The sequence below is a fragment of the Myotis daubentonii genome, chromosome 5, assembly GCF_963259705.1.
Source record: "Myotis daubentonii chromosome 5, mMyoDau2.1, whole genome shotgun sequence".
Classification (NCBI taxonomy): domain Eukaryota; kingdom Metazoa; phylum Chordata; class Mammalia; order Chiroptera; family Vespertilionidae; genus Myotis; species Myotis daubentonii.
Window position 1 is genome coordinate 27460591 of NC_081844.1, and position 21677 is coordinate 27482267.

At 48.7% G+C, this 21677-nt stretch overlaps 2 protein-coding genes across 4 annotated transcripts in view; one reads left to right on the forward strand and one right to left on the reverse strand.

Moving 5' to 3' along the window:
* Nucleotides 1-21677, reverse strand: part of PDE4A (phosphodiesterase 4A) — a 45288-nt gene that overhangs the window by 15512 nt on the left and 8099 nt on the right. Inside the window, exons 2-5 of one of the 3 annotated variants that reach the window (XM_059696834.1) lie at nucleotides 21190-21243; nucleotides 1082-1273; nucleotides 240-276; nucleotides 71-141 (exon numbers count right to left, since the gene is read on the reverse strand). In XM_059696834.1, the coding sequence (XP_059552817.1) occupies nucleotides 71-141; nucleotides 240-276; nucleotides 1082-1273; nucleotides 21190-21243 (354 nt within the window). Of the gene's footprint in view, nucleotides 1-70; nucleotides 142-239; nucleotides 277-1081; nucleotides 1274-19767; nucleotides 20164-21189; nucleotides 21244-21677 lie in introns of those variants that run through there. The other 2 variants (XM_059696836.1, XM_059696835.1) reach the window with 2 other exon arrangements.
* LOC132235061 (small ribosomal subunit protein uS2-like) lies at nucleotides 6329-7349 on the forward strand. Its single transcript, XM_059696839.1, has one exon. It carries the CDS (start codon nucleotides 6399-6401, stop codon nucleotides 7284-7286), a length of 888 nt encoding a protein of 295 aa, XP_059552822.1. The 5' UTR covers nucleotides 6329-6398; the 3' UTR covers nucleotides 7287-7349.

Genomic DNA, 21677 nt, shown 5'->3' on the forward strand with positions numbered 1-21677 from the left:
GAGCCCAGCGTGGACCCAGCTGTGCTTAGTTCACGATCGATCGTGGCTGTTGGGGCCCAGCTTAACTTACTTGTTGCTGGGAATGGGCACGTTGGTCAGCAGTGAGAAGTTGCTGCGAACGCTCCGGAGACTGGCCAGCACCTGGGGTCAGGACGGCAGTGAGGAGAGGGTACTGGGCCCCTGTCCCCAAGTGTCGGGGAGGTTTGGAGTCCTTTCCCTCCTTGGGGGCGAGGTCTCACCTGGGCAAATGGCGTCACGATGAGGTCCTCAGCATACCTGTAATCCAGGACAGGGTAGGTCAGGGGTCCGCACAGCGGGACGCCAAAGGGCCTGGGAGTGGAGGGGGCGGGGCGCCCGAGAAGCAACTCTCCTGGGGGACACTCTGTGGGGGCCGGGCCCAGGGAGGCTGGTGGGCAGGGAGGGGCTCCTGGGGGGGGGGGAGGGCACTCACACCTCACAAGAGTGAACACGCTGCAGGGGCCAGTCCTGAAGGAAATGGTGGTAGGGAGAAGGGCTCAGGTGGGTGGGAGCAGGTGAGAGCAGTGGGTGTGTGAGATGGGTACCTTGGTGGGTAGGGCAAGGGCTGGAGGATCCAATGAGAGGGGAGGGGGCTGAGCAGGTCTGGGGGGGCTCACACCTCCGTAGGTGGCAATGATGAGGGAAGCTGGCACAGGAAAGGCTGGCGGAGGGGAGGAGGGGCTGCTCAGCAGAAGTGGACTCTGGGAGGAAGCAGTGGCGATGGGGGGGGTTAACTGGGGGTCTTCCCTCCTTGCTACAGACACAGGCTGAGGTGGGGCCCGGCCCCAGCAGCCAATGGGCAAGTTGGGTAGGTGGGGACTGTATGGACAAGGATAGGGGCTTGAACTGAGGGAGGGGCTAGGTGTGGCTGGGTGGGGGGCAGAGATAGGGTGGGCACTCACGGGATGGGCATGCTATAAGGGACTGAGCTCCTGACAGGGGGAAGGAGGGCGTTTGCCCTCCCCTGGGGGCTTGGGCAGCGGGCGCCCTCCTTGCTGAGAAGGGCAGCCTGTGAAAGGGCCAGGCCTGGAGTAGCTGGCAGGTGGGGTTAGGGAGTGCTCACGCCTCGCTGGTGACTGATGAGTTCCGGGACATGGTCTTGGGCGACATGTCATAGTCGCTGTCGGAGCGGTAGAGGAAAGATTCGCGGCGCTGGCTGGTGGCCGCCCCGGCGTGCAGCACCAGGCCCGGGCTCGCCTGCGAGTCCAGCGGGCTGCGGCCGGGGGACGGTGTAGGCCCATTCTCCGCCTCGAAGCTGCAGGGGCGGCAGGAACCGGGGTCAGGGGGGCTGAGATGGCATTGGGGAGGTTAAGAGGAACGGGGCGGGGGTGGGGGGAGGCAAGGGAATTCCTGGCAGAAATGAGGGACAGATAGAGGACACTAAAGAGAGAGACACCCCAAAAGAGATGGCAGACAAAGAATCGCAGGGATCAACAGTGCTGAGAGCCTCTGTGAGCCAGGCTGTGGTAGGTGCTGGGGTACATGACCTGTGCTTCACGGGATGACATGGGAGGGCTGGACTTTCAACACGTTGGCCTAGTAACAACACACACGCCAAGTGGTGGGGTTCTCATTGACCCTGCTTTTCCCACTGTGCCTCACATCAGCCTCACTGCTCAGATCTATGCAGAATTGGCCCACTTCTCAGCCCGTCTGGGCCAGCCCCCCTCATCACTTGCCTGGACCAGTGCATTCTCCTCTGCCCTGGTCCCTGGCTCCTGTCTTTGCCCCTCGGTCTGTTTCCCCCTCAGCAGCCAGAGGGAGCCTGTAAACACTTGAGTCAGGCCGTATCCCTCCTCTGCTCAGAACCTTCTATGGCCCCCAACTCACTCAGAGGAAAAGCCAGAGTCCTCGCTGCAGCCCCCCAGGCCCTGCCTGGGACCTCCCACTCTACCCTTCACCCATTGTGCTCCAGCCGCAGTGGCCTCCTCGCTGTTCCCTAAACATTCCGTACACATTCCTGCCTCAGGGCCTTTGCACCGGCTGTTTATCCTGCCCAGATCCCAGTGGCTCCCCTTTCACCTTCAGGCCTCAGCTCAAAAGTCGACTCCTCGGGAAGGCCTCCCCTCACCAACCGCTGTCATAATATTTCATATTTCCCTTTCTTAAAAGCATACTGCTGCCCGGCTGGCATGGCTCAGTGGTTGAGCGTCAACCTATGAACCAAGAGGTCACAGTCCAATTCCCGGTCAGGGTACGTGCCCACGTTGCGGGCTCAGTCCCCAGGGTGGGGCGTGAGGGAGGCAGCCAAAGCCAATTAATGACTCTCTCTCATCATTGATGTCTCTCTCTCTCTCTCTCTCTCTCTCTCTCTCTCTGTCTCCCTGACCTTTCCTCTCTGAAATCAATAAAAATATATTTTTAAAAATACTAGTTATTGGACATAACCTATATTTTGCTTCTTTACTGTTTGCGTTGTCTTCTAGAAGTAAGTACTGCAGATCAGGGACTTTTGCCTGCTTTGTTTACTGCTGTACCCCTTGGGCCAAGAACATCGCCTGGCACATAATGGACGCCCAGTCCATGTTTGCTGAATGGATAATAAAATGTATAAATGAATGAATGAATGAATACATGAATCCATGGACTGGGTTGTGGCCTACAGAGAATTAAAAGTAGGTGGATGACGGCACGTTCCTGGAGAGCTGATTTTAGCTGTTGTGGTTGACGCAGGCCAGCCTGACAAGGGGACATCCGAGCAGGGCCAGAGAGACAAGGAGGAAGACCGACCATGGCCAGGAGGAGGCACTCCAGGGTGAGGGAACAGCAAGGTCAAAGACCTGGGGCAGGATTCAGTGTTTGTTGGAAGGCCAGCGAGGAAGCTGGGGCGGCTGGAATGGAGATGCAGACCAGGACAGAGACACGGCTACAGGGAAGGGAGACGAGGGGACCCCGGCCTGGGGCACTGGCAAGACCGAGACCCTCGGGATGAGGCAGGGGGACGCTGGCCATGCCACTGCCCAGCTGTATGACTTGAAGAAAGTGACTGCATTTCAGTTTCCTTGTCCGCACGATGAACAAAACCACTATGTCCTCGGGTCATCCAGGTGACCAGCATTAACGCAGGTGAAATGCTCGGAACCATGCCTGGCACAGAGTCCAAAAAACACTGGCAATCCCAAGTCTGTCAGCCCCACATGTGCCACTTGGGGAGCGGCCTCAGCAAGGCAGGTGATGCGGAGAACTGAGTATGAGAATGGGAGCTGTGTGCCTGCAACATGCGCTGTGGCTTTGGGAAGGCCTCTGACCTCTGGTCACTTACTCCACTGCTACAGTGAGGGGCTTAGGCTAGTGGGCAGATTTCATGCTATGCTGGGGGGGGGGGGTCAAAGGAGGAGGGGGAGGAAACGGGGCCCTCCATTTTCCGGCCCTACCTACTGCAAGCCAGCATAAGATCATTATTTGAATAGTCCCTCTGCTAAGAAACAGGTCTGAAATCTCTTAGAACTGGACAACGGCAACCATATTATGGAGCCTTTTTTCTAGGCTACTTCTGCGGTGCAGAGAGTGGAGAGGGAATTCACCGATTCCCTCTTACAGATGAAAACCAGGGTCAGAGAGGAGAATGATTAGCCCTGAGTCACACAGCAAGGCCATGATGGGGTCAGAATTCGAAACCAGAAGTCTTGTGACTCCTTCCAGTGGTTCTCAACCTTCCTGGTGCCGCGACCCTTTAATACAGTTCCTCATGTTGTGGTGACCCCCAACCATAAAATTATTTTCGTTGCTACTTCATAACTGTAAATTTGCTACTGTTATGAATCGTCATGTAAATATCTGATATGCAGGATGTTTTTCCAGGGGTCGTGGCCCACAGGTTGAGAACCCCTGCGTTAGCTGCTGCCCTCTGCCTACCTGACCCCATCAGAGCCTATTATTCTCATTAAATAGAATGTTCAGTCCTGGCTGGTTTGGCTCAGTGGACAGAGTGTCGCCTGTGGACTGAAGGGTCCCAGGTTCGATTCCAGTCAAGGGCACATGCCCGGGGTTGCAGACTCAATCCCCAGTAGGGGGCGTGCAGGAGGCAGCCGATCAATGATTCTTTCTCATCATTGATGTTTCTATCTCTCTCTCCCTCTCCTTTCCTCTCTGAAATCAATAAAAAAATATTTAAAAATAATAATAATAGCCCTAACCGGTTTGGCTCAGTGGATAGAGCGTCGGCCTGTCGACTGAAGGGTCCCAGGTTCGATTCCGGTCAAGGGCATGTACCTTGGTTGTGGGCACATCCCCAGTGGGGAGTGTGTAGGAGGGAGCTGATTGGTGTTTCTCTCTCATCGATGTTTCTAACTATCCCTCTCCCTTCCTCTCTGTAAAAAAACAATAAAATATATTTTTAAAAATAAATAATAATAATAAATAAGATGTTCCAAAGGGCCAGACAATCAACACAAGAAGCAGAGTGGGACTGGAGCCCTGAGTAATCAGATATTCCAATTTTAGTAAAGAAACCTGAAATATTAAAGTACAAAATTCAAACTTTTTAAAAAGCACACTTCAGCACATCACCCCAGCCACTTTCAAGGGCTGTTTTTCCAGGCAGCCAGCTTCGGCCTGTGCTACAGACTTTCCTAAAAACTCTCAAAGGTCCAGAGGTCCCGGGCAGGTGGCAGCTGGCCTCAGCTTGCCCTGTGCCTCCTGCTGAGCACCCGGCCGGCACTGGTGGTAGCTGGCATCAGTTTGTAGCGTGACCCCTCCCAAGCACCTCCCAGACCAACAGAGGCAGCTACCAACCTCGGACATCTTGGTAGCTCCTGCCAGGTGGCCCGGGGCCAGGCCTAGGCAGCCGCTGACCCCGGGTAGCACCGGAGGCCCTCCAAAGAGGCCCCAGCACCAACACACTCAGTGGCTGCCTCCAGACCACAACAGAGCATCCCTGATTATCTCCACGAAAGGCCCCCCCAAAGGGTAGTCTCAGCAAGCACCAGAGCCCTTTTGGGGTGAATCCTGCTCTGTGGTGTGCCAGTCAGCCTGAGGGTCAACCCTAGTCAGACAACCCTACTCAGACATGCCTACTCAACTATAACAGGAGGGCACACTCATCCCACACAAGGGCACTCCTAGAGCACCGAGCTCAGGTGACCAGGCAGACTGCTCCACTGGCCCCTACAGGTCACCTATTACATAAGGCCACCTGCCAAGACTGAGAGACATAGAAAATCTACCTAAGACATAGAAACAACACAGAGAGGCAGCCAAAACGAGGAGACAAAGCAACATGCCTCAAAGGAAAGAACAGGAGAAAATTCCAGAAAAAGAATGAAATGGAGGCCACTAAGCTACCAGATGCAGAGTTCAAAACACTGGCTATAAGGATGCTGAAGGAACTTAGGGGAAGAATAGATGAACTAAGTGAGAACTTCAACAAGGAGATAGTATAAATAGCATAAATAAGGTCATAGACACCATAAAAAAGAACCAGTCAAAAATGAAAAGTACACTAGAAGGAATCAAATAGCAGGTTACACGAAGAAGAGGATCGAATCAGCGATTTGGAAGACAAAGTAGGGAAAAACACCCAATTGAAACAGCAAAAAGAAAACAGAATTTTAAAAAATGAGGACAGTTTAAGAGACCTCTGGGACAACATCAACCATTTCAACATTCACATCACAAGGGGACCAGGAGGAGAAAAGAGAGCAAGGAATTGAAAACCTGTTTGAAGAAATTATAGCTTAAAACTTCCCTAACTTGGCGAAGGAAATAGACATATAAGTCTAGGAAGCTCAGAGAGTCTCAAACAAAATAAACCCAACGAGGCCCATAACAAGATACATAACAATCAAAGTGCCAAAGTTTAAAGACAAAGATAGAATCTTAAAAGCAGCAAGAGAAAGACAGTTACCTACAGGGGAGCTCTCATAAGACTCTCAGCTGAGCCCTGGCTGGGTAGCTCAGTTGGTTAGAGCATCCTCCCGATACGCCAAGGTTGCAGGTTCAATCCCTGGTCAGGGCACATACAAGAATCAACAAATGCATGCATAATAAGTGGGACAATGAATCGCTGTTTCTTCCTCTGCCTCTCTCTCACTAAAATAAATAAATTTTAAAGGTGAAAAAAGAAAAGGCTGTCAGCTGATTTCTCAACAGAAACTTTGCAGGCAAGAAGGGATTACCACGCAATATTCAAAGTGATGAAAAGCAAGGACCTACAGCCAAGACTACTCTATCCATAAAGGCTATCCTTTAGAATTGAAATAGGAGATAAAGAGCTTCCCACACAAGAAAAAGGTAAAGGTGTTATCACTACCAAATCAGTATTAGAAGAAATGTTAAAGGTACTTCTTTAAGAAGAAAAAGGAGTTTTCCGCGCTACCCAGGGAGGGCTCCATACGGCGTTGTTCTCGGTTCCCACGTAACTTAAAGGGAAACTTTTCACAATGTCCGGAGCCCTTGATGTCCTGCAAATGAAGGAGGAGGATGTCCTCAAGTTCCTTGCAGCAGGAACCCACCTAGGTGGCACCAACCTTGACTTCCAAATGGAACAGTACATCTACAAAAGGAAAAGTGATGGCATCTACATCATCAATCTGAAGAGAACCTGGGAGAAGCTTCTGCTGGCAGCTCGGGCCATTGTTGCCATCGAAAACCCAGCTGACGTCAGTGTCATATCGTCCAGGAACACTGGCCAGCGAGCTGTGCTGAAGTTTGCTGCTGCCACTGGAGCCACTCCCATTGCCGGCCACTTCACTCCTGGAACCTTCACCAACCAGATCCAGGCAGCCTTCCGGGAGCCAAGACTTCTGGTGGTTACTGGCCCCAGGGCTGACCACCAGCCTCTCACAGAGGCGTCTTACGTTAACCTGCCCACCATCGCTCTGTGTAACACCGACTCTCCGCTGCGCTATGTGGACATCGCCATCCCTTGCAACAACAAGGGGGCTCACTCAGTGGGTCTGATGTGGTGGATGCTGGCCCGGGAAGTACTCCGCATGCGTGGCACTATCTCCCGTGAACACCCGTGGGAAGTCATGCCTGATCTTTACTTCTACAGAGATCCTGAAGAGATTGAAAAGGAAGAGCAGGCTGCTGCTGAAAAGGCTGTGACCAAGGAGGAATTTCAGGGCGAATGGACTGCTCCTGCTCCCGAGTTCACTGCTGCTCAGCCTGAGGTTACAGACTGGTCTGAAGGCGTGCAGGTGCCCTCTGTACCCATTCAGCAGTTTCCTACTGAACACTGGAGTGCTCAGCCTACCACTGAAGACTGGTCTGCAGCTCCCACTGCTCAGGCTACTGAATGGGTAGGAACAACCACTGAGTGGTCCTAAGCTGTTCTTCCACAAATTCTTAACAGAACGGAAATAAGGTTGATGGAAAATAAACAGTTTCTAAAAAAAAAAAAAAAAGAAGAAGAAGAAAAAGGAGGGAAAGAATATAAATATGAATAATAAAATAGCAATAACCACGTACCTATCAATAATCACTTAAATGTAAATGGATTAAATGCTCCAGTCTAAAGACATAGAGTAGCTGAATGGATAAGAAAACAAGACCTAAACAACACCCACTGTCTATAAGAGACCCACTTCAGATCAAAAGACACACACAGACTGAAAGTAAAGGGATGGAAAAAGATACTACATGAAAATGGAAACAAAAAAGATGCTGGGGTAGCAATATGTATACCAGACAAAATAGACTTTAAAACAAAGGCTATAACAAGAGACAAAGGAGGACATTTCTTTTAAAAATATTTTTATTGATTTCAGAGAGGAAGGGAGAGGGAGAGAGAGAGAGAAACATCAATGATGAGAATCATTGACAGGCTGCCTCCTGCACGCCCTCCACTGGAGATCAAGCCCACAACCCAGGCATGTACCCTGACCAGGAATCGAACTGTAACCTCCTGGTTCATAGGTCAGCATTCAACCACTGAGTCGTGCCAGCCGGGCAAAGAAGGACATTTCATAACGATAAAGGGATCAATCCGAAACTAGGATGTTACCCTTCTAAACATTTACATACCAAATGTAAAGCACCTAAAGTATATAAAGTAAATATTGATGCATACAAAAGGAGAGATCAAATACAGTAATTGTGGAGACTTTAACACCCCATTGACATCAATGGGTAGATTATCCGGACAGAAAATCAACAAGGAAACTGTGTCCTTAAATGACCCTTTAGACCAGATGGACTTAATTGATATTTCTACAACATTTTATCACAAAGCAGCACAATATACATTCTTTTCAAGCGGACATGGAACATTGTCCAGGATCGACCACATGTTACGTCACAGTCTCAATAAATTTAGGAAGACTGGAATCATATCAAGCATCTTCTCTGACCACAAGGTATGAAACTAGAAATCAGTTACAAGAAAAAACAACACAGAAAAGCACAAGCTCATGGAGGCTAAATAATGTGCTATTAAACAATGAAGGGTTAACAATGAGATCAAGGAAGAAATCCAAGAAACCTTGAGACAAATGAAAATAAAAACACAGTGGCAAATGGCCTGGTTGGTGAGGCTCTTTGGTTGAGCACTGACCTATGAACTGGGAGGCTGTGGTTTCATTCCCCAGCAGGGCACATATCCCTGTTGCAGGCTTGATCCCTGGATGGGTGGGGGTGGGATTTGCAGGAGGCAGCCAATCAGTGATTCTCTCTCATCATTGATGTTTCTGTCTCTCTCTCCCTCTCCCTTCCTCTCTGAGATCAATGAAAATATATATTTTTTAAAACACACACACAATGGTCCAAAAATCTATGGGACACAGCGAAAGAAGTCCCAAGAGTATTACAGGTCTACCTTGAGAAGTAAGAAAAATCTCAAATACACAATCTAACCTTTCAACCAAAAGAAACTCAAAAATGAAGGACAAAGTCCAAAGTGAATTGAAAGAAGGAAATAATAAAGATCAGAGTGGAACTAAACAAAATAAAGTGTAAAAAAAAAAACCTACAAAAGATCAATCAAACAACAGCTGGTCCTTTGAAAAGATAAACAGAATGATAAGCCTTTAACCAGACTTATCAAGAAAAAAAAGAGAGGACCCAAATAAATAAAATCAGAAATGAAAGAGGAGAAATGACCATTGATGCTACAGAAATACAAAGGTTTACAAGAAGGAAATACTATGAACAATTATATGCCAACAAATTGGAAAATCTGGAAGAAATGGATAAATGTTTAGAAACATATAATCTGCCTGGCAGGTGTGGCTCAGTGGTTGAGCATCAACTTATGAACCAGGAGGTTACTGACTGGGTTCCTGGTCAGGGCACATGCCCAGTTTGTGGGCTTGGTGCCCAGTAGGGGGTATGCAGGAGGCAGCTGATCAATATTTTCTCTCCCTCTGAAATCAATATATATATATTTTAAAAGAAACATACAATCTTCCAAGACTGAGTCAAGAGAAAACAAAAAATCTGAACAGACTGATAACTACTAAAATCAGATCAGCAATAAAAAAATAAAAAACTCCCAACAAATAAGTCCTAAAAGTAATGGCTTCACAGGTAAATTTTACCCAACATTCAAACATTCTTCTCAAACTATTCCAAAAAGTTCAAGAGGAAAGAAGGCTCCCAAGCTCATTATACTAGTACAAGGCCAGCATTACCTCGATTTCGAAACGAGGCATTACAAAAAAGAAAAAGTACAGGCCAATATCCCTGATGAACATAGATGCAAATAGTCTCAACAAAATATTTGCAAACCCAATTCAGCAATACATTAAAAAGATCGTATACCAAGATCAAGTGGGATTTATTCTTCGATGCAAGGATAGTTCAATATACGCAAATTAACATGATACAACCACATAAACAAAATTAAGGATAAAGACCGTATGATCATTTCAATAGATACAGAAAAAGCATTTTATAAAATCCAGCATCCATTTATGAGAAAAATTCTCAGCAAAGTGGGAATAGAAGAACATACCTCAACATAATAAAGACCACACATGACAAACTCACAGCTAACATCATACTCAATGGTGAAAAGCTAAAAGTGTTTTCCTTACGGTCAAGAACAAGACACGGATGTCCATTATCACCACTTTTATTCAACATAATGTAGGAAGTCCTAGTCACAGCAATCAGACAAGAAAAAGAAATAGCAGCAAATTGGAAAGGAAGAAGCAAAGCTGTCATTATTTGCAAATGACATGATACTGTATAGAGAGGACCCTAAAGATTACACTGAAAAACTATTAGAGCTGACAAATAAATTCAGTAAAGTAGCAGGTTACAAAAATTAATATTCAAAGTCAGTTGCATTTTGTGCATCAATAACAAACTATCAGAAAGACACACTAAGGAAAAATATCCTATTTTCAATTACATAAAAAATACCTAGGAATAATTTAAACCAAGGAGGTAAAAGACCTGTACTCAGAAAATTATAAGACATTGAAGAAAGAAACTGAAGAAGATACAAATAAATGGAAGCATATACGGTACTCTAGGAGAGGAAGAATTAACATTGTTAAAATGTCCATACTACCCAAAGCAATCTAGAGATTCAAAGCAATTTCTATCAAAATACCAATTACATTTTTCACAGAATTAGAACAAATAATCTTAGAATTTATATGGAAACACAAAAGACCCCTAATAGCCATAGCAATCTTAATAAAGAAGAACCAAGTTGGAGGTATCATTCTACCTAACATCAAGCTATACTACAAGGCTCTAGTCATTAAAACAGCATGGTACTGGCATAAAAACAGACGCACAGATCAATGGAACAGAACAGATAGCCAAGAAATAAACTGCCTATATGTTGAGTTAATCTGTGACAAAGGAGGCAAGAATATACAATGGGGTAAATACAGTCTCTTCAATACATGATGTCGGAAAAACTGTACAGATACATACAAAAAAATAAAAGAAGCTAGACTACTTTCTTGCACCGTATATAAGAATAAACTCAAAATGGATGAAAGGCTTAATGTTAAGACTCAAAACCATAAAACTCCTAGAAGAAAACATAGGCAGCAAACTCTTTGACTTTGCTCTTAGTAATTTTTTAAATTTATCTCCTTGGTCAAGAGAAACAAAATAAAAAATAAACAAATGGAACTAAATCAAACTGAAAAGTTTTTGCACAGCAAAGGAAACCATGAACAAAACGAAAACACAACCTACCAGGTCAGAGAAAATATTCACCCATGATACATCTGATAAGGGGTTAATATCCAAAATATAGAGAGAACTTAAACAACGCAACACCAAAAGTCCCCCAAACAATCCAATTTAAAAATGGGCGGAGGACCTGAATGGACACGTCTCCAAAGAGGACACACAGATGGCCAGTAGACCTATGAAAAGATCCTCAACGTCACCAGTCATCAAGGAAGTGCAAATCAAAACCACAATGAGATCTCACTGCACACTTGTCAGAATCGCTATCGTAAATCAAACAACAATTGCTGATGGGGATGTGGAGAAAACGGAACCCTTAGATTCTTAGCAGTGAAAAATGTGTTTTTGTAAGCTACTGAGATGACTGCCTGCTAAGGACTCCCAGATAGCCTCAGGATGGGGGTTGCTTGCTAGGAGAGACCACCATGTGATTAGAGGGTTGTAACTTTCAGCCTCACTCCTGGAGCCCCATGGAAGGGAGAGAGGTTGAGTTAATCATCAATGGATTGGCTGATGACTTAATTCAGTGGTTCTCAACGTTCCTAATGCCGCGACCCTTTACTACAGTTCCTTATGCTGTGGAGACCCCCAGCCATAAAATTATCTTCGTTGCTACTTCATAACTGTCATTTTGCTACTGTTATGAATCGTAATGTAAATATCTGATATGCAGGATGTATTTTCATTGTTACAAATCAAACATAATTAAAGCATAGTGATTAATCACAAAAACAATATGTAATTATATATGTGTTTTCCGATGGTCTTAGGCGACCCCTGTGAAGGGGTCGTTTGACCCCCAAAGGGGTTGCGACCCACAGGTTGAGAACCACTGACTTAATTGGTCATGACTACACAATGAAACCGACATCAAAATCCCTACATGACAGGGTTTGGAGAGCTTGTGGGTTGGTGACACACCTGGAGAGAGCATGGAAGCTCCATGTTCCTCTACCCATACCTTTCCCTATACATCTCTTCTCTCTGGTTGCTCCTGAGTTGTATTGTTTATAATAAACCAGTAACCTGCCCGGTCAGTGTAGCTCAATGGTTGAGTGTCAACCCATGAACTAAGAGGTCACCGTTCAATTCCCAGTCAGGGCACATGACTAAGCTTTGAGCTCGATTCCCAGTAGGGGGTGTGCAGGAGGCAGCCAGTCAATGTTTCTCTCTCTCCCTCTCTCTCTCTAAAAATCAATAAAAACATTAAAAAAAAACAAAAAACCCCAGTGACCTAGTAAGTAAGCTGTTTTCCTGAGTTCTATGAGCCATACTAGCAAATTTCCCAACCTGAGGAGGAGGGCGTGGAAACCTCTGATTTAGAGCCAGTCGGTCAGAAGCACAGGTGACAATGTGGACTTGAGACTGATGTCTGCAGTGGGGGCATTCTTGTGGGACTGAGCCCTTCACCTGTGGGATCTGCACTAACTCCAGGTGGTTAAGTTCAGAATTGAACTAAACTGTAGTTCGCCCAGTTGGTGTCTGCATAGAACTGGAGAACATTGGTTGGTGTGTGTAGTGGTGGTGGTGGTGGTGATGGTGGGGGAACCTACACACATTTGGTGTCAAAGTGTTCCGTGAGAGTGAAAAAGAAACAGCAGTTTCCTCATTTAGTTCTGATACCCCAAATAGCTTGGATGAGTTCCAAATAAATTATCCCGTGCATTGGAAGGTCACCAGTTTGATTCCCAGTTAGGATACATGCCCAGGTTTTGGGCTTGATCCCTGGTCAGGGTGCGTGTGGAAGGTAACTGATCCATGTTTCTCTCTCATATCGATTTCTCTCTCTCTCTCTCTCTCTCTCTCTCTCTCTCTCTCCCCCATTTCCTTTCCTCTCTCTCTAAAAATTAATAAAAACATTTTTAAAAAAACAATTGCTTTTCTATACACTAACAATGAACAACCCAAAAAGGATATTGAAAAAAAATTCCATTTACAGTAGTATCAAAATGAGTTAAGATACTTGGGAATAAATTTAACAAAGGAGACAAAAGCCTTCTACACTGAAAAGTAGAAAATGTTGCTGAAATAAATTAAGAAGACAAAAATAAATGGAAAGACATCCCATGTTCATGGATTGGAATCTTTAAGGTTAAGATGTCAATATTACCCAAAGTGATCTATAGATTCAATGGAATCCCTATCAAAATTCCAACAACATTCTTTGCAGAAATAAAAAAGTCCTTCTAGAATTCTTATGAATTCTCAAGAAACCCTGAATAACCAAAACAATCTTGAAAAATGACAAAAAAAAAAAAAGTTGAGGAGTTGCATTTCCTGTTTTTAAAACTTACTGTAAAGCTACAGTAATCAAAACAGTGTGGTACTGCATAGACAGACATATAGACCAATGGAATGGATTAGAGAGCCCAGAAATAAAACCTCACATATATGGTCAAATTATTTTTGACAAACATGCCAAGAACAATCATTGGGAAAAGGACCGTCTTTTTAACAAACAATGCTGTGGAAACTAGTTACCCCATACAAAAGGATGAAGTTGGATCCTTACCCCACACCATATACAAAAATTAACTCGAAATGTATCAAAGGCCTAAACGTAAGATCTAAAATTGTAAAACTCTTAGAAACTTCGTGACATTGGATTTGGCAGTGATTTCTTGGATATGACACCAAAAGCAAAGGCAACAAAATAAAAATAAATTGAACTTTATCAAAATTAAAAACTTTTGTGCCTCAAAGAACACTATTCAGAGTGTGAACAGGCAATCCACAGAATGGGAGAAAATTTTTGCAAATCACATATCTCATCAGAGGTTAATACATAGAATATAAAAGAACTAAAACTCAACAACAACAAAAAACAAGCCATTAAAAAGTGGGTAAAGGACTTAAGTAAACAATTCTCCAAAGAAGATATACAGATGGACAAATAAGCACATGAGAAGACACTCAACACCGTTAGTCATTAGGGAAATGCAAATCAACCACAGTGAGATACAACTGCACACCCATGAGGATGGCTATTATTAAGAAAAGCAAAATATTAAGTGTTGGTGATGACATGGAGAGATTGGAGTCCTTGTGCATTGCTGCTGGGAATGTAAAATGGTACAGCCACTGTGAAAAATGGTTTGGCAGCTCCTCAAAAATATGAGTATAGAATTACCATGTAATCCAGCAATTCTACTTCTAATTATATACACCCCAAAGATTTGAAAGCGAAGATTCAAACAGTTTCTTGTACACCGATGTTCATAGCAGCATTGTCCACAAAAGCTAAAAAAATGGAAACAACTCATGTTCATCAATGTGTGAATGGATAAAGTTATATATACACACTGAGTGGCCAGATTATTATGACCACCTGACGTTTGTAGGCAAATTAGCTATAATTTTGTGCTGAAGTTGCTAGAGGGCCAGACCATTATAAATAGGGAAGCAGGTTGTTTACCATGACAGTAGAAGTGATTTTTTCTGAAGATGTGGGTAAACAATGCGATTTAACAGCCTTTGAACATGGGATATATATTATTATGAGTGGCCAGATTATTATGACCACCTGATGTTTGTAGGCAAATTAGCCGTACACTGCATCACATGGGATGTGGAAGCCGAAGGCCTGTTCGATCACCTTTGCTGTCTGCAGTTACCAAGATAAAACGTCTCCAATTCGCACAGGAACACAAGGATTGGACAGTCGAGCATTGGAAAAAAGTCATGTGGTCCGATGAATCACGTTTCCAGTTGCATCATGCTGATGGCAGAGTGAGAATTTGGCGGAAACAGCATGAAAGCATGCACCTCACATGCATGAGTACAACCCTTCAAGCTGGTGGGGGCAGTGTTATGGTTTGGGGTATGTCTTCCTGGCATGATTTGGGCCCTTTAATTCATGTGGAACAACGTCTGAATAGCACAACATACCTAAGTATCGTTGCTGATCAAGTTCATCCTATCATGTTGATGGCGTATCCCAATGGAGATGGCTTCTTCCAACAAGACAATGCGCCGTGCCACGGTGCTCGTATTGTGCAGGAGTGGTTTCAAGAACATGAGGGAGACTTTACCTTGTTTAGGTGGCCCCCACAATCACCAGATCTCAATCCGATTGAGCATTTGTGGGATGAAGTTAAAAAGAGCCATCAGGCAGCTGGTTCCACAACCATCAAATCTCACAGAACTGGACAGTGCTATTCATCAGGCATTGTGTCAGATTCCTCGCATCACCTTTCAACATCCCGTGGAGTCAATGCCAAGAAGAATCGCCGCAGTATTGAAGGCAAAAGGTGGCCCAACGAAGTACTGATGGGGTGGTCATAATAATCTGGCCACTCAGTGTGTGTGTGTGTGTGTGTGTGTGTGTGTGTATCTCCCACGTTCAAAGGCTGTTAAATTGTGTTGTTTTCCCATATCTTCAGAAAAAAATCACTTCTACTGTCATGGTAAACAACCTGCTTCCCTATTTATAATGGTCTGGCCCTCTAGCAACTTCAGCGCGAAATTATAGCTAATTTGCCTACAAACGTCAGGTGGTCATAACAATCTGGCCACTCAGTGTGTGTGTGTGTGTGTGTGTGTGTGTGTGTCTGTGTGTGTGAATGATGGATGAACCTTGAAAACATTATGCTAAATGAAATAAGCCAAATACAAAAGACAAATAGACCAATAGAATTGCTTAGAGAGCCCAGAAATAAACCTGTCACATATATGGTCAAATGATTTTAGACAAGTGTGCCAAGACAAGTCAATGGGAAAGGACAGTCTTTTCAGAAAATGATGCAATTTGTTGTGTAATTGTGAAATTCTACTCATATGAGGTCTCTGAAGGAGTCAGATTTATAGCGACAGCAATTAGAATAGTGAGTGCTAGGGCCTGGAGAAGGGAAAAGGGGAGTTAGTGTTTAGTGGGGACAGAGTTTCAGTTTGGGATGAAAAAGTTCTGGGGATGGATGGTGGCGATGGCTGCATAACAATGTGAATGTACTTAATGATACTGAATTGTACATTCAAAAATGGTTAAAATGGCCCCAGACGGTGTGGCTCAGCGGTTGAGCGTTGACCCAGGAATCGAAGTCACTGGATCAATCCCCCACCTGGATTGCGGAACCAATCCCCAGTAGGGGTTGTGCAGGAGGTAGCTGATCCATGATGTTCCTCTCTCATCAATGTTTTGATCTCTCTATCGCTCTCCCTTCCTCTCTCTAAAAATCAATAAAAACATATATTTTTAAATGGTTAAAATGTGAAATTTTGTTATTTATATTTTATCACAATTTAAAACATTTCAATCCCAAAACACCAATCTGAAAGAATATGTGCACCCCTATGTTTATAGCAGCATTATTTACAATGGCCAAGACCTGGAAACAGCCCAGGTGCCCATCAGCAGATAAGTGGATAAAAAAAGCTGTGGAACATTTACACAATGGAATACTATGTGGCTATAAAAAAGAAGGATCTCTTACCCTTTGTGACAGCATGGATGGGCCTGGAGAGTATTTTGCTAAGCAAATAAACCAGCCAGAGAAAGACAAATACCATATGATCTCACTAATATGTGGAATCTAATGAACAAAAATAACTGACAAACAAAATGGAACCAGAAGCATGGATACATGGAACAGACTGGCTGGCGCCCGAGGGAAGGAGTGTGGGGTGACTGGATAAAGAAGGTAAGGGATTAGCTAAAGAACGCATATACATAGCCCATGGACATGGACAATAGTTTGGTGAAGGCTAAAGGGAGTGGTGGAGGTAGGCAAAGAGGGGAAAAAGGGAGACAACTGGGATAATGTCAACATTAAAAAATGTTAATATAAATCTCTCTATATAAAAGCCTAAGCAACCATTACCGCCGAACGACCTGAATGACCGGTCGAGCAGTGCTATGATGCTCACTGACCAACAGGGGGCAGATGCTCAATGCAGGAGCTGCCCCCTGGTGGTCAGCGCCCTCCCACAGCCAAACCCACCATGGTCTCCCCCCCCCGCCCCCCCCGCGCCCCCCCCCCCCGCCTGCTGGCCCCTCCCCCATAGGCCTCAATCACAGGCCAGGCCGAGGGACCCCACCCCTGCACGCATGGATTCCCGCACTGGGCCTCTAGTAAATAAATAAAAAACAATTTGCAAAAGAACTTCATGAAGATGTATATAAAAAGGGTTAATTTAATATGCGTTCATCTTTTAAAAAAAAACACATTCTTAAGATGGAATAGCTAATCATGGGCTTGAGCCTCTGATGATAATGCCCACTTATTGAGCACCTGCTGTGTACTGGGTCCCAGGTTAAATCCTGTTAGGTGTATAGTAATAACAACAAGACACTGAGTTCTTGCTGTGGCATTGAGTGCTTTATATACATGAACCCAGTATGTCTCCTGCCAACTCCGCGATTTGGATTCTGTTTACCTCCTGGTTCAATGAAAAGACAGGCACAGAGGGGTGGCGAGGGATGGGTAGCCTCATTACCTGAGAATCATGTCCTGTCTCCCAAGGCCCAGCCTGGATTTTTTGACTGAGTGCCACTGTGAAGGGGGGCGGAGCATTCCTATGGAGAGAGGACCCCTCCCCTGCCCCAGGAACTGAAGGGCTGTTTAGGGAAGGTGAGACCCAAGCCCCAGAGGGCAACCAACTAGCATCTTGGGTAGTTACTGCAGCCCCAGGGGACTCAACTCACTGCAAGCAGGAGCCCAGGGGCAGGGATGGGAAGATGCTCCCTGGGGCCGCACTGTTTGTGCTTCCAGGAGCGATGTCCCGGGGCTGCAGGAGGGCATATAGGAGATTAGGCCTGTTGAATTGAAGCCTGCGGGTAAGGGGGTCTCAGCTACTCCCCAGAATTAGACCCCCAGGCTGTGGGGAGTCACCCCTCCCTGGCCTGCTACTGATCAGGGTGACCCAAAATCAGGCTAGAGGCTGCACTGGAGATGTCCCAATGGGGCCCAGAGCCACAGACTAGTGTTGTCAAGGACAGCCAACAGGCCCTGACATCACAGCCACGTGCCCAGACACTCCATCAGAAGGAAAATGACCTGCCCAAGACTCCCCCTGGGATAGGCTGACCGCTTGGTGGCTCTCAGGTGACGTGGCTACCTGCTTCCACCCCTCTGGGGCCTCTAGTCCTGTCCCCCTGGGCTTCTAAACATCAAATTGGGCCTCAGGAGGACTGTGCAGTCCAGGGGCAGATCAGAAAGTCCTGCTGCAGGAGCTAATGGGAAGCCAACAAGCTGGGGTGCGGGTAGGGCTGTGGCAATGAGAGGGGACATATCCCAGTTGGTAAAAACCATCACAACAATGACAGTAGCCAGCTGCTCTGGAATGCCGCATGCTCCAGCACTGTGCTTTGCCTGGACACGAACTCATCCCCATTTTCCGGAGAGAGAGAGAGAGAAACTGAGACACAGAGAGGATGAATAACGTGACTAGTGACAGAGCAAGGATGCGAACCCGGGGAGCCGGGCTCAAAGCTACAAAGCATGCTAAGTCACTGGGTGTCTGTCTTCCCCCAGGCAGCCTGGCAGCTCCCCAGGCTCTGCCCCACGCCAACTGACACCCTTGTCGGAGGTGCCAGGCAGCCTTTATGGAAGGACCTGGCATTTGCTTTGTGAAGGTCACATGGAGGTTAAGGGCGGGTGCTGGTGTGTATCTGCCAGGCAGGCGCGCGGTGCCAGTGACACAGTTGTTAGTGGGGTTAAGTGTAGGAGGAGGGTCTGTGCATGTGTGAGTCAGAGGGGGTGCTCAGGGGCACCCGTGTGCATGTAGGTAGTCCGTGTGGATCTACACATCTGTGTGTGTGAGTGGGGTCTGGGTGTTCACAGCACTTGTGTGGGTCTGTGTGTCTCCGAGTCCTGTGGGTTTGGGAGGGTGTACCTGTGTGCGGTGCACATGTGCCGAGACTGTGCCTGACTCCTGAGGGGTATGAGGTGTGCAGGTGGGAGTCAGGCCTGGGTATGTGTTGCAGTGAGAGTGTGTTCCTGCAAGCAGTGTAGTCTATACAAGGTTTAAAAGGCCAGGGTTTCTGTGGTCTGTGTGTCACCGTGGCCATGGGTCAACCCCGACCGCCCTGCGTGTGGGTGTGCTGTTTATGTCATGTATGGTCGTGTATGTGGAGTGTATGTGCCTTGTTGGGGAGCATGCGTGTGTCCAGGTATCTGAAGGGGGTGCTGGAGGGGAGCAAGAACATTGCTGGAGTACCCCAAGAATTCTGAGAATTTACAAGCTGCTCCTCTGCCCCTGTCCAGTAGCTTCTCACTGCCCTCCAGGAGTTCCAGCTCCTCCCACACCCACCGGCCTGGCTTTCAGCCTGGCAGCCCCAGCAAGGAGGGAGGAAGGGTAAGGCCTGAGGGACCTGGCTGGAGGCCCGCGGCCTGGGAGTGGAGCCCAGGTGACGCTGGACACGCATACTGGCTGCCAGGGTGAGTGCCAAAAGTCCAGGTTTAGGGGCACAAAGAGGGTGAAGGGATCCCATCTGGAGTGGGCAGAAAGGGGGCAGGACCCAGCACCTATTTTCAGAGCCACCACCTGCAGGAAGCCCTCAGAGGCACCCAGACGTCTAGAAACAGGGAAAGGGGAGGGAGCTCCGGCAGACTCTGCAAACCACTTTGGAGACTCCCGAAGGCAGCCTGGGCACCCCCACCAACGCATCCAGAGCCCTCTGGTGGGAAAGCAGGGGACTGGCCTCGGGCCACCCACCTGACGGATCTGCCCGGAGAGTGCCAACAGGTGTCCTCGTCACTGAAGGAGAAGTGGGCCAGGGATTCGGGGCCCGCGAAGGGCAGTGCTAGGGCAGGGCGCCGGGGCCTGCCGGGCGGCGGGCTGCTCTGGAGCGCGGGGCTGCCGAGCGCCCTCCGGGCGCGCATGGGGACGGCCGCACGCACCGCGGGGCAGCGGACGCTGCTCTCCGGGCCCGAGGTGTCCCGGGCCGCCCGCGGCGGCGCTGGCACCGCCTTCACACCCGCCCTCCGGGTGACTTCCCAGGCCATGGGCGTTCGGGTGTCCTCCAGTCCGCAGCGCCCGGGGCTGGGCTCGGCGCCTGCCTCCTCCTGTGAGCCCGGCACAGCTCTGCGCACACTTCCCGCCTGCCTCCTTCCCCCCGGGCCCGGGCGGGGGGGCGGGGCGGGTCGCCCCGAGCTCTGGTTTCCCCGGCTCCGGGCCCACCGCCCCCCACCCCGCCCCTGCCTCTGGCCCCGCCTTCACCCCCTCCCCATCCTGACGTCGAGCTGTGCCGGCGGGAAGTCTCAGAGCGCCCGGCGCTCCTGGAGGGACCAGACGACCTCCCGCGCGGGCAGAGTGCGGAGTCTGGGGACAAATACCAGGGGGAGGGACGACGGATGCCGGGGGTGGAGCTGGGGGTCGGCACAGAGACAGAAGAGACAGAGAGAAGGGGAGACAGAGGCATTGAGGGAAACCAGAGAGAGGAACTGATTCCCTGCCCCTACGCCCTCCCCGGCCCCACAAGGGGCTCCCAGCGCCCCGGCCCTCCTCCTCGTCTCTCCCTGCCCCCGTCTCTCCCGCCGGGTCCCCGTCCTGTCCCCGCAATGCCCTCTCCCAGCCTGTCTCTCCGGACTCTGGTTCTAAACGAGTGCCCAAGGAGTGTCAGGATAAAGGAGGACCCCCAGCTCCAGCCAGTGCCCGCCGTCGGGCTGCCAGGATAAAGGGACGCTGGGAAGCCAGTTCGGATGGGCCGTCAGCCTGCCAGCCCCGCAGCCCCCCGGGTATAGCCGGGAAGGGAACTTCAATTTGCCCTCCGCGCCGGGTGCACGCATTGACCAGCGAGCCTGACGGCAAAGCAACCGCGAGTGCATCGCTGGCCCATTTCACAGGCCGGTAGACTGAGGCCAACGCAAGGGAACAAGCGTCCTCAGATCAGCCTGCGTGGCAGGTTGGTTCCCCCAAAGCCTGACCGCAGACTCAGGTCTGCGCAGGAAGTGGGAAGAACGTAGCGTTTATTGAGCGCCTACTGCATGCCCTATCAGATGTCTCCACGGCAACCCCGCGGGCAGGGATGATGTTTATCGCTGCCTTGTGACGGAAGAGGAAAGATGAGGCTGGGCAGAGGCAGCTGCGGACTCCAGACCCCGACATGGAGACTCAAACCCACCTGGGCGCACTTACCCAGCCCACGCCTGGCGGCCGAAATCCTGGACGCTTCGGAGAAGCCGGAGGCGCCTGCGGAAAGTTGGGGACGGGCTGGCGAAGAAGACGGGCGAGGAGGGCGGCGAACGTGGCCAGCGGGGCGCGCGCCGGGCCAGGGACTCCGGCAGGAACGCCTCGTCCTCGGCCGCCGCCGCCGCCGGGAAGGCTGCCAGCTGCAGCTCCGGGATGCAGCCCAGGCGGCGCGGCCGCGCCATGGCCGCAGGGGACGCGGGGCGGCCCGGCCTTGGTGGGCGCTGGGGAGCAGCGCCGCCCGCCCCGGTGGCCCAAGCAGGCCGGCCGCCCAGCCCTGGGGCCCACCCCGCCTGGCCGCCTTGGCCCTTCCGGCTTCCCGCTGGGGCCGCCCCTGGGGCGGGGCGGGACGGGGACGCCCGCAGGGCTGCAGCGGGGACACCCCACAGACCTCAGGGCCCCCGCCCCCCCGCAGTCCCTCAGTTGTCCTCACAATC